Below are 13640 nucleotides of genomic sequence, written 5' to 3' on the forward strand. Positions count from 1 at the left end.
ATATGGAATTATAATCGTAATGCTGATAGTCCCAAAGGGTCAAGTCCCAAGATGAAGATCAGTGCAGTGCTCAGGAAACAGTACGTAGCCCAGGAGCGTCACCTAGTGGCTGCTGTTAGCATGCCAAACAGTACACTACTTAATGTGTTTTTGTTTTGTTTTGTTTTACTTTGTAATCCTAACCTCTGAATATACAACACTGCCTATGCCTTTAATTAGAGATTCTTTGAGAAAACAAGCAATTCATCAATTAGAAGAAAAGTGAACTACAGCCTGGTATTCTAAATGGAACCCTCTGCCTAGCCTCCACTCACACGGGCTGAGGGCTGCACTGGGATACACAGCCCAGAAGCAACCCCACCACATCTGCTGATGGAGACTTCTGTTCGAATGATAAGGAGACCAATCGTTGTTTTGCCCACTGGGGAGCCTTCCTTCCGCAGCAAGAGAAAGAACCAGTTCTAAGAAAACATTGCCCTTGGCAAACACGCAAGCTTGCCCTTGCATATAATCAAGCTTTTCCCGGCAAATCTGGAATTAGAATTGTCTCTGAGGCCCCATAAAGGAAATAGTTTTAAACTGCGTCCTGACTGAGTAGATCTGGAGTTAGCCTAGTAGTGTGTAGTGGAACATAGAGACCCGGCTATCGGACACTTCCCATGATGCCTTCGGTTCACAGGAAGCCAGCAAGAACCTGAGGGAGTTAAGCAGCATTCTAAGACTTGGGGAACCACAAGGTGTTAAGACACTATGTTCAGAAAACAGTACCAAGTTCTAAGCAGGCCACTGGGACTAAACTTAGCTAATTAGAATAATGCATCTGTAAAATGGTTCTGATCTAAAATAGTAGTGCCCTACCCTAATAAAAATGCTTTTTCCTCTGAAAAAATCCAGCAAAAAAGTGGGACTAGAAAAAGCCAGTGTTTCCTGGGAGAGTCTCTGAACTTGAAGGTCCATTTCAGCAAAGGTGATTTCAGATGAGTCCAGAGGGCGCAGGCTCTGCCATCTCTGTTCTTTGGGTCAGTCCTATTCCTAGATGGTTGGTAATAGTTTCAAGATGGTTTCATCACAGCAGCCCCAAGCAGTAGCCTTTGCTTGGCTTTGTTGAATAACAGCATGCCATTTCAAAATTCGCAGGCATCAATTTTCAATGCACTGATTGGAAACGTCAAAGCATTTCCATTTTCTAGAAGTTTTGTTGCTGTTTTCTAGGCCAGGCTTCTCTATTTCCTCTCAATCCTAACTGAATTTTCTCCATCACTTCAGGGGGCAGTTTGACTGTTGGTAACATCCTAGTGTACATATTCTATGACTTTCCAATTCCTTTCTGGTGACTCGATCTTATTTCTTAAAAATAAATAGGAAACCATCACCTAGCTATGGAGTTGTCAAGAGATCAGAGGGTTCGAAGGGTACCAAGGGTTCACTCACGTCCTGGCTGCTCTCTTTGATTTCTAACCCCAGACTAGCCACATAGGCTTTCTCACTCAATCAAAAACTCATATACCCACATGCATTCAAAAGACACTGAATTTGTCCTTGAGCCCCAGAGTGGTACTATCTTCTTCTTTGGAAGATGTTAGCATCTTTTGAAGTGTAACGGAGAGAGTAAGTTGTGTTTGCAACCTGTGGTGCAAACCTGAAGCCTGAAGCAGAAATCAGACTTGAAGGCTCAGCAGGATCTTCTGAGGCACTTGCTCATAATTAGCCGCCTACACAGCTGCCAGCCAAATCTGGGGCGAAGCCTAGACATCTGCATTCCTAATTAGCACACCCCGTATCAGCCCTCCCCTGTGAGGCAGGCAGTCTAGCTGTGAGAAACACATGAACAGCGAACTGGACACTTAGATACCAAGCAGAAAACCATGCACACAGAAACCCACGAAACACACAGTACACTCTACCCTTCTCCCACGGGCAACAGCTAAACGAACACATATACAGCTGACTCCTGTAAGCAGGCACTGCCAAATCCACACCCACCACTAGTTCTTCGAAAATTCAGGTGTCCACGTAACCTTCCTTCAGATGAAAACCAAAAGGGGAAAAAAAAAAGTGACAGTTCTGAATTCAGAGGATTTTTAAGGTAAGCAATTATTTTATTTCCCTGGCCTGACAACATTGACTTCAAAATACCAGAACCTGCAGCTGACAGAGCAGACATACAGATTGCTCCCAAGAGGGAGGAGGCTCGTCGTTTGTAGAGATGAACTGAAATGTCACGTGTGAATGCAATTCCTGCCCCCGCCCCTCCCCCACATAGTCCCTAAATGAAAATGAATGAGTAAAGCGCCCCATGACACGCTGGAGTCCCCACTCCATCTTTTCTGAATGGCGGATGCCACGGAGGGAAACAGCTAGCCACATCACTTAACATTCCAGTGCGTGTGAGGGTGAAGAGACTTGCAGCGGGGGAAGGTGAGAGGCAGGTGTATGATCTAGCGTACCCTGTCACCCGGACCCCCCCCCTCCACACATAGACGCTCTGTCCCTGTACATGAGAAAGGCGAAAGGAAATGCTAGAGGACTGATCCTGAGGCTCCTAAAATTTCAAGGTAGTTATGGGATGAGGAACAGAGATGTTCAACCCTGAACTCCAGCTTAACGGCATCCACACTACTGGCGATCGTAAGCACATTCCCGCACAGCCCTATTTCCAAGAGGGCTCCACCTAAACATCTGTGCAGGTGTCTATTGTCACAACTGGAGGAGTGCTGTGACACTTGAGTGGAAGAAAAGGACTAGGATAAGGAGGAATTGGAGACAGAGGTCAGGGGTCACAATGCTTCAACGACAGTGGGCATCTTTTGGTCCCTTAGGTATGGTCCCCTACAGCTCCTAAAGCATTCCTTTCTCCCTTTCCCTGTGTGGCTCGGACAAATGCCAAAAACCAAACCTCTGCCCAAAGAAACGGGAGTTGCTCCTGAACTGTAGTCTTCACTCGTGGCCACCTGCTCTTCTCCCAACCCTCTGATGAAACTGCACTAAAGCTTACAGCAAGCCTGTGAAAACTATGTCGTCACCATCCGTCTCTCGTAGCCAACCCAACACAAGTTCCTCCTGGGCTGAGGAAGCAGAGAAAATGAACAATTGAGCTTGTGGGGGGGGGGGAAAAAAAGACGACAGTGTGTGCGGTGTGATGTTTTCCAATGTCTTCACCTTGCGTCTCCTCCATGGTTGGGAGCCCTCCCTCTGGTTTCCCAAGTCCCACGCGCACCCCTCCCCTACCCCCAAGTCCAGGTGCTCCCATCTGCTGGGCTCCTGCCTCATTTCCCATAGACGCTTTCATCACTGTAGGCCACATACAGAAAATAATCTTCCTCATGGTTGTCCTACAAGAGGAGAAAAGAAGACAGTTCATAAAATATTAAACATTCGCATTATTCATCATCTCTATGATTCCGAGCCTTGAGCAATCTTGTTCACAGGAAGCGTGAAAGTCACTCTTAGTCTACTTTTTTAAAAAAATGGAACAGGGTTGGGGGTACAGCTCGGTGGTAGAGCACTAGCCTAGTATATGTAGAGCGGACCCTGGGGTCAAGTTTTAGCACTGGAAAAAAAGGGGAAAGTAGACGGACGAAGAACAAGGAGCGACATCAGCTACATGCTGAGCTCTGACTTCACAAACACAGGTTATTATAGAGAATATGTATGACCAACGGCAGAAAAATAACTCAGGTAAGCCTTACTCTTAAAAAAACAATCATTCTACAGTCAGCTTCAGTCAGGTATTTTCTTTTTGCAGTGATCAACAGTGACTAGAGTCTAGTAGTTGGTCAAAGTACTGATAACAAGTGATTGTTTAATGATTGGTCACGCGCACTTCATCTAAGTTGTGGCCCCCAAAAGCTCAGGGAAGAAGAAAGAGTGTTTAAGATCCCAAGGAAGGTGACGAGAGGTGTGGAGTGCTGATTTCCTTAGATAGGATGGCTGCTGCACTCTTGACCTCACATGCAGCGTTTATTATCTGCACCAGTTCTCCACAAAATTAGTCTTCTCAACACTCCATCATGACTGGGAAGAGGTTTCTGGGGCCTGACCCCTTCCTGATGATCTGTGTGTAATTAATGGTTGCTGGGGCCAGGGACTCATTTTCTGCAGTGATTTACACATAGGAAAGGTGACCATGCTTCCTTAAGCAAACCTTTACCACCCTCCTGTAAATAGCCCCAATGAAATTCATCTAGTTAACAAAAAATAGAAATAGGAGGTCCAACTGGTAAGATAAGGAAGAGTAGGAGAAGAAAAAGACAGCGTAAAGAGGGGGGGCGGTAAATGTGATTGAAATATGTTGTATATATAATACATAATACACATAATAAAACCCTATTATATAATGAATACATGCTAATAAAAGACACTGAAAGAAAAGCTGCTGGGTGTGATGGTATGTGTCTGTAATCCCAGCATGTGGGGGACTGAGAAAGAACATTAAAATTTGAAGTCAACCTGGGCTGTATGGTAAATTACAAGCCGGCCTGAGCTTCATGTCAAGATCCTATCTCAAAAAACCAAAATGAAACTAAACAAAAAGATCCTCTAAGCTCAACAGGGATGGATAAATTTAATAAATGTAAAAACAAAAACAAAACAAAAAAAGTACAGTACAAATTTTTGGCATGTTTTCAAAGTTTTCACAAACAAAATATTGGGAAATAATCCTTATCTTGGAAAAAAAATATTATTCTAGGGCAGGAGGGGGGCTGGGAAGATGGATCAATGAGTAAAGGCTTGCCTTGCAAGCCCAGAGGACCTGACTTCAATTCCCAGAACCCAGACAAAAATGGCCAGCCTACTGGCACACTCTAAGCCAATGGGAGACCTTGTCTCAAGGGAGACATACAATGTTCTTGAGCATGACACCGCAAGTGGTACTCTGACTGCCAACCATGTACACACATGCATGTACACTTGCAATCACACACACACACACACACAAATCAAGGAGAACACAGATATCACAAAACACATATGGACATGCACATTCATGGAGAATACATGCTGTGGCTGTAATCAGGACCAGGCCGAGGTTACTAGATGTGCACATGACTACCTAAGGGAGCACAGTGGGAAGGCAGCATCGTGTGTGACGTCGTTCAAGGGTAGTGCAGTCACGTCATGCGTATGTGAATTCCTTATTACGGTTTTTCTGAAATCCAGAGTCTACCTTAACTTTACATCTTAACTCATTCACTGTACTCAGATAATGGGAACTCTTCGAAGTCTAAAGAATGTTCTAGAAAGAGAGCTTCTGGACTAACTGTGAAGACAGGGTACGGGCTGTATGGGGACGATGGACAAGCAGGGAGCGGAGTGCACAGTTCACTAACGAATTGTGCTCGCAGAGGAAGGAATAGAACGGCATGCTCCCAGTGATGCCTTGCTATCAAGAACCACCGGAGCCAGCAAATAGAGCAGCACTACAGTCACCAAGGCTGCAAAGAGATTTCGAAAGATTAAACTGAGTAGGTGTGCTCCGTCCCTAAAGGACAAGGGGTATCTAATCTCCCAGCTTCACAGGGCGGCCGTGTAAGAGGATCCCCATAAATAACCTCCTGCCCTACTTCCCACCCAGGTGTTTAACAAACCCTGGAACCCGAACGAGGGGACACCAGGCTGCTCGAGACTGTGACCAAAGCCATTACCTCATACAGCTGGCCCATGGTAGCACTGGTGGGAGGGATAGTGTTGTTGACAAAGAAGAATAAGGCGTCCTCAGGTCTCAGGTGGATCCTCTTCCGGATCAAGAAGTAGAACTGGCCAACTACACAGAGGAAACAAAGTGCAGGGCAAGAAATGAAAAAAAGATGAGTAGAAGGAGAAGTGTCAGGGGGAAAACATTATTGTGTAAGTACAAGCTTTTCAGACCCAAATACTGTTCAAGAGACTTACTGGAAACTGAGGCCTGTGCAGTCCCTGACACAGCACAGTGGGGTTGCTTTCCTTCCTCCAACTGCAGGCTGCTGCTACCCAGACTGACAGCTACTGTGGGAGACTGTGAGGCAGACTGAAGCCTTCCCATCTAAAGCAGACCCCCATGCCTTCCAGCCCCATTTGCACCTTGAGAGCTAACAAAAGGAGGAGATCCACAGGACTCTGGCCATCCCAGCACCAGGAGGGCACATACTGGGGGCAATGAGTGCATTCAATGTTCAACGTCTCCCTGCAAGCAACGGTAAACTTCTGGAAGGCTGATAAATGCATGAACACTGGAGAAAGCATATCTAAAACAACCTTTTCAAGGTACTTGGTACTGTATTAAGAACAAGGCGAAGTCTAAATATACATATGACTCAAGACAGCAGATAGGCTAAGATCTGAAGCTTTCATCCCCTGAACAGAAATATTAAAACACAGAGCACTTTGATATAAATCTCTGACATGTGATCCTCCCAAGACACTGGAACAAACCGACCTCATGGCTGATTGGCAAAGTGGTGCAAATGACCGAACTATTAGTTTTCTATTCACAGAGTGCTGCTTTGCTGTGTCTCCACGAATAAGGCACGTGAGTACTGCATTGGGAAATACCAAACAGAGCTGGAAACAGGAGGACAGAGTGTGCCCTAGCTGCACTGGCAAGCTCCTGCAGGAACCCCATGCACGGTCACAACCCATGCACAGTCACCACCTTAGACTGGAAATAAAGACCAAGACTGCTTTTGCCTAGAATGAAGGGACAGAGGGAAAGACTATTACCGGTGAGGTCAGAGGGCACAAGGTACTTCCTCTTGTCCAGATCAGGGACCCTGGCTTTAGGAGCCTTCTCCACGATGACCTGGAAGAAGAACAAAAGGGTGGGGATGCAAACTGCAGGCCCTAGCATGGCCGTTTTCCTTCCACACCCTACATTCTCCCAAACTATCTAGGCTCAATGTAATTTTTCAGTACCCCCTTCCAACGCTCATTCATCTTAAGTAACCACGAATTACCTAGAAAGGACTGTAAAGGAAATTCACCTTATGATATTTTGTTAGAGAACTGAAATAAAGCTGTTGTGTTTCTAAGAAAGTCTGATGACCTCTTAGTATTATTTGATTTTTTTTTTCTCTAAAATAGTGCTTATGAGCCAAGGATATGGCACGGGGATAAAGCACTCTCTGTCGAAGTGTCAAGTCTGAGTCCTGACTCCTAAAATCTGCACGAATGCTGGGCCCAGTGTTGGGATCCCTGGGCCAAGCTGTCTGGCTAGAGACTAACTGAAGTGGGAAGCTCTGGGTTCTCAGTGAGTAATGAGAAGAGCAACCAAGAATTGAACCAGGCATCAACCTCTGGCCTCCACATGCATGCATACAATTACACACATGGCCCCCTCGCCTCACATGTGCACACTTACACAGAGGGGTAAATGCCTTCCAAAGGCCCCTATGTTAACAAAGTGCTCCTACTTTGGTGCTATGACCAAGTGATGGACACTTTAAGGGGTGGGGCATCATGGGAGTTTTAGGTCTGATCTCCCTCTGCCAATGCTCCTAGGTGCTTCCACCATGATAGGCTGACTCACCATGGGCCCAAAGAATGGGGCCGACTGAGCATGGACTGAGACGTCTGAAGCCAGGAGCCTCTTCTTGCCTTAAAGAAGTTGACTGTCTCAGCATTGCTATAGTAAGAACTAATACACACAGGTAATCCGGCTCAGATTTCAAACTTTGCAAAAAAGTGTTCACTGCTAAGTGAAAACTACTATGAATTTTTATAATGAGTGACACTTTACGAGGACAAAGCATTGAATCATCCAGCATTATTAACTATGTTAGGATTTTAAGGGATTTTCAATGTTTACATTAAATAACTTTTTTAAAATTTTAAAAGATTATGCATTTTTGCAAGAAGGAAAAAGAAAAAATATTAGATGGTGTTTATATATTTATTTAAAAAATAGAAAGCATCTTGCAAGAATATTAACATCAGATTCTTTGTTTTGAAAAAATCAGATATAAGAAATGGGAAATACCAAAAAAGCAAAGAATCAGAAAGAGACACTGGACAAGTATCCTTAGAAACTATGTAACTTTCCATGTTTTTTTTTTAACCTCTCTGAGCTTCTGCATCAAGTTACAACCCCTGCCTGTCCTCCCCCCCATACAAATAAGTACAAATAAATGCTTGGAACTGGTCAATACCGAGACCCGGCAGCTCCCACCAAGAGGAGAGGGAAACTGTTTTCTGCATCTGTGGCAGGTGGCTCATAAGCCATAGGGCTGGATATTTAAAAACCACGTGTACAGCAGTTCCTGATGTTACAGGTTTCCAGCACTGTTATTTCAAGATCCCATGACCCACTCTCCCAAGGCCCACACAGACCTCTTCTGAGGCCAAGCTTAAGGTGTGAGTCAGACTGCCTTAGACACTTAGTGGCTTTTCTGTCAGGCACAGGAACTTCTGTCACAAGGCTGAATCACCTCTGCAGCTAAGGTTAGCGATGGAGAAGCCACTGGGCAAGAGGTTCCAACTCCACCTTTGGTTCCAACCTCAACGCTCCTCCATTTAGCACAGTTCCATGTCACAGCCAGATGGCAAGCATACGGTGTGACCCTCTCGGGTTGGGAGGCATCATGGGAGGGGGAAAAACTAGAGTAGCCATGAGGTCTGGGTGACAGAAGTAAAATACTCAACATCAAGTCGTAAGCAGGAGAAACTGAAATTTTCTGGGTGAGCCCAGTAACCAACTGAATAAGAAAAGGTACTGTCTTGGTGAAATTTGGAGGTTTTAAGTTGGAAACAGGTATGCGTCACAGCTCGTATTTCTGTTAAAAGTTCTGAGTAACAGGTAGACATTGGCTTAAGTTTCCTGGCTGGCACTGGACTACGGCTGAAACTCCAGACGGCAGAAAGAGTTAACCTAGCACCAGGGCTCAACCGTGCAAGGTGTACACTTAATTCTGGTTAATGGAACTGTACTACAGTCTGGAAAAACAAAACAAAACAAAAAAACAAAAACAAAAACAAAAAAACAACAAAAGAAAAACAACCAAAAGGCAAGGGCTCTGGAAGCCTTCGGGCATGATAAGCAGGATTGGAATTTCCCCCCTCTGCCAGGCAGCAATGTCAAGCCTTTGAGTGGTGACTTCACTTCCCTGTGCTTTGGAGTATATACGTCAACGTCAACGTAGTACAGGGATTTTAATAGTGTGAAGAGCCAGTGACTATGCAGACAAGGCATTCACAGTGCTGCCAGCTGTGTAGTTTGTGTGTCATTTTAAAAACACCAAGGGGTGTGTGTGTGTGTGTGTGTGTGTGTGTGTGTGTGTGTGTGTGCGCGCGCGCAAATTTTGAAAGCAATCCTCCAAGGCCCAGAGCTCAAGGAAGGAACACATGAAGGGTTGTGCACTGAGAAGGCATGACTAGCATGTTTCCCAGCCTTTCTGGTAGTACCCTGTATGTTATCTCTGTACTTAGCATCAAGAAAAATATTCAGAAAATATTCAGGTCAGCCCAGCTCTTTTACCCTGCAAAGTTATATTGCTAATCTAATTTAATATCATTGCCTGTACAGATAAAGAGAACACTTTTAAAAGTCCCTGCTCAGCTACCCACCATATCCAACAGTAATGTCGCCCTTTGCTTCCAATTCTGCTGCGCAGCCTTCAAGAGGAGGGGGGGGGGGCGGGCGGGGGAGGAACAAGTGCGAGGGGGAGGAGGTAAAGTGAAAAACACCCGGATGCTGGAGACTCCCTTTAGTGTTTTTCTCCTCACTGCATGAACAAGGTTTTAGCTGCTTAAATCGGCTTATATTCATGGAGGAAATGGTTCTCAGTCCTGGCTCTTGGGGTCCAAGGGCCCACCCATCACAGTTTAGGGCAAGACATCCTTTCGCAGACAGACATGATGAAGAGGCAGGCTGACTGTGGCGCAGAGAGCGTGACCTTGTTTGCGGGGAAGGGGGGGGGGGCGGAGGGTGGTGTGGGCAGTGCCTGGTTGGAGCTCCCCGCCTCCTAATTCTAAGAAAAAGAAAGGCAGAATCTGCGGGCTTCTCTAGTGTTTTCTCTTTCTTTCTTTCTTTCTTTCTTTCTTTCTTTCTTTCTTTCTTTCTTTCTTCCTTCCTTCCTTCCTTTCTTTTTTCCTTTCCTCCTCCGCTCAAGGAAAAGAGAACGAAACTCGGATCCACCAAGAACCAAGTAAGACAGACCTGGACCGGCACAAGGCTCGTCTCTCCTGCCGCACCATGGTTAGTCGGCTTCTCTACAAACGCATCCAATCGGAAGCCCCCAATCAGTCGCCCCCCCGCACACACAGGCCGCGGCACGCGCCCATCCCCACCTCCACGAGTGCTGAGTGCTGAATCCTGCTGACTCACTCACCACGCACGCAGGCTGAGCTTTCCAGATGCCGAAGGTGGGCACAGGCCCTGAGGATATGGGTTTGTTGAAACAGGTCAGGGATACGTGATTCCGGAGACCCTCCATCGCCAGGGCTACGGATCAGCACCAAGCCACCCTGCAGCTCCAGGACAGCTCGCTCCTGAACTCTCCAGCTCGCCCTCCCCACCCCCCCTCCTTCGCCCCAACTCACCGGCACCCGGTCCGGGTATTTCTTCCTAATCTTTTCACCTTCTTTTTTCCGATACTCGAAGGGGTGGTCCTCCTTGTACTGGAACTTCATGATGGACCGCAGGATTTAGGAGTTCCCCGGACGGGGCCTGCTGCTCACGCTGGGGACTGCGTCTCTCGCCTGGCCACCCCCTAGTCAAATGTCAACCTTATCACAATCACTTCACTCGCGTCAGCTCCCACGAGCCCGTCGCCGTACTACCTGGCCAGAGGTCCAGAGAGGGACCTGGAGATCTCCCGGTATGAAGGAAAAGGACCACCAGGTAAAGAAATAGGGTAGCTTTTCCCAAGAGCAGGGAAACACAAAAACACTAGGGCGGTGCTGTGACATCACGACGCCCCGCCCCCGGCACAAAGGATCTGCCAAATGGGGGTGGACAAAAACATTGCTTATTTGTCTCTGTCTTCTTTATGCCTAAGCTTTTCCCAAATTACGCCAACAAAAAGAAACCTTTGTTGGTCTGATTTGTGTTGTTGTGAATTGATATCCAAGGTATTTTGTTAATCCAAAGAATGTTCTAACAAATGTCTTCTTCCCTCCCCTTCCTGTTGCTTGCTTGATGCCCAAAACAAACACACAGGAAGAAAATCCAGCTGTTTCCAGAGCAAAGGGGTTGGGAGTCGGCTGATGGAAAAACGCCAGGCCGTCACAAGCTCTGTAGCCCAGGCTGAAATGTCCTGTGCTTGCGTTTTGACCTTTGCTTGGCTCCCGTGGCTGGCCTGGCTTCTCCGCCTCAGCTCTTCTGTCCCCCTCTAGCGTCCTTTTGTTTGGATCGGTACTAGAATTAGTACTGAGACAACATAAACAGAGCATGACTCGGGGATTTGAAGAACATGAAGTCATCAAGGTTAGAATCAGCGATAAACACCAGACTTCATGCACGTTCAGAGAGAGATGATTCCACTCACTTTATCACCCAGAAGTGTGGTCCTAGGTTGTTGAAAATACAGAAGTCAAGCAATTTAGGTGTCTCTGGTTCCCCCAACAATACATTCCTGGGGGGCGAGTATTATCTACAGAAAAGCTGTCCTGATGAAAGGGCCTCATGAGAACCAAAAGCTCTGGCTGGTACACTGATGGAGGCAGTACAGAGAGTCCACCCAGGCCCCCCTTGGACACACCAAACACTACTGGGCCAGCCTACTACTGATCCTACTGGCACTGACTCCAGACCTGTATCTTGGGAGCATCAAAAATGGTAAAGAGAGAGAGAGAGAGAGAGAGAGAGAGAGAGAGAGAGAGAGAGAGAGAGAGAGAGAGAGAGAGAGAGGTCAAGAATGTTTTGCTCTGTGCAAATGGTACTGGCAAGCTGCCCCAGTTGCCTGCCTGATTTTTTTTTCCCCCGGACTCTCAGTGCCTTGGTCTTCAAAACCTCACAAAATAAAATGAACTAAATTTAACTGTCAAAACAAGAAAATCAAATGCATAGCCCACTTTTCCTTTTCTCCTAGGAATCTTTGAATTGTCCCAACATATAAAGACCAATAAGTTGATGCGCCACATTATTATGTTTACATTAACTATTTCAGGTTTTATTTTCAAATTGAAAACCTTGACTCAAATACAATGAAGTCTTTCAGAAGATAACTTTACAACCAGTTGAGACCAATCCGGGGATTAAAATGGTAATAGTGTTGTTCTCTGAGTGACCTTCAGGTTTTTATAGATGTATGCAATATAAAAATGAAATGTTTAATCAACTCTGAGGGTTTCCTAAATGGGAGTAGTTTACATTACAGTACAAAATGTATTGGGAGCTGGAGAGATGGTTCAGTATTTAAAAGCACTCACTGCCCTTCCAGAGGGCCAGGGTTTGATTTCCAGCTGAGGACTGCCTATAACTGCAGTTCCAGGGGATCTGATGCTCTCTCCCAGCCTTTCCTGTATACTGCATACCCATGGTGCACACATATACAGGTAGGCAGAAGACTCACACAAATAAATCATTTAAAACACATTACAAAATGTATGTATTTCCACAATTTTACTGTTTATTCTCAGAAGGCTCTCTAAAATGTTGTGCAGGGGTCCGTTTATAATAAATTTAAAATAAAATAAATAAATATAAAGCCCTCCATAAGAAGAACAATTCTATGTGGATCCAAGGTGGCTTTGTATTTGCCTGCTTCCCTTCACTCTCGCTGGCAAGTGCATCCGTGTTATAGTTGTTGCATTCCTTCTGTGGTATTAGAGCCAGCTTCTCCGGGCTTCCGATATAGACTAATCCAGGCCTCCAGTGCTGCATGGGGACTGCACAGACAGCCAGGCTCGTGGGCTGAACACCTGCCTGCCAGATTCTCAGCCTCCAGCGTGAGGTAACCACTGTTTGTTTGACTTTCTACACTACATCCTGTTGTCGAGTCTAATAAATCTCCTTTAAGTATAAAAAAAAATTACTTAGCATTCAATCAGATAAAAATAGTATAAGATTCCTTTCTTCAACTAGACCAAATGCAGTATGAAAAAGATCACATTTTCTCATATAGCCAGTCCAAAGGTTTCTTGTACTGTTCTGGTTTTTTATGTTTATAAGGTTGAAACTTCTTGGTTTTTTTATGTCTACTCAGCCATGTAGAAAATTTCAGACTAGTACAAGCAATATGCCCTTTGCTTCCATTGTTTTCTTTCTATTTGGAAGTAAACTGCCCTTCACCTTTGAAGGTGAACATGTCAGGCACCACGCTGCATCGTAAAAATTACCAGTACCCACACAATTAGGTAATGCTCTCCAAAGTTTATGGACAGAGTTGTATGCCTCTCAAACACATTTCATTATTTTCCCCAGTCAGGCATTAGAATTTGGAACTGAATATAAAGTTAAGTTTCATTTCTTTCATTTATGACCATTTCTATTATCATATATAAGCCAATAAATAAAATATTTAAAGTATTGATCTAGATGTAACTAGACATAACTTACTGCCAAACATCAGACATTTTACTTGTCATGCTTGGACTTTTTAAAGGAAGGGTTTCTTTGTTTTTAGTTTTTAAGTAAATGTTTACCTAAAACAAATACTAAAGCTCTTCTGACCAAGACTGGTTGGTGCCCATGCCAGGAACCTTTCTTGTATCTCATGTTCCCTTCT

The 13640-nt window shown here is 45.2% G+C and overlaps 1 protein-coding gene across 1 annotated transcript; it reads right to left on the minus strand.

Moving 5' to 3' along the window:
- Positions 1 to 2076: 2076 nt before the first annotated feature.
- Positions 2077 to 10870, minus strand: GABARAPL1 (GABA type A receptor associated protein like 1). Its single transcript, XM_084766495.1, has 4 exons — positions 10513 to 10870; positions 6700 to 6778; positions 5646 to 5764; positions 2077 to 3332 (listed from the first exon to the last, which is right to left on the minus strand). The coding sequence occupies exons 1-4, from the start codon at positions 10600 to 10602 to the stop codon at positions 3267 to 3269; spliced, it is 354 nt and encodes a 117-aa protein (XP_084622621.1). The 5' UTR covers positions 10603 to 10870; the 3' UTR covers positions 2077 to 3266.
- Positions 10871 to 13640: the final 2770 nt, after the last annotated feature.

Source organism: Acomys minous (genome assembly GCF_964271855.1).
Source record: "Acomys minous genome assembly, chromosome: 17".
NCBI classification, from domain to species: Eukaryota; Metazoa; Chordata; class Mammalia; order Rodentia; family Muridae; genus Acomys; species Acomys minous.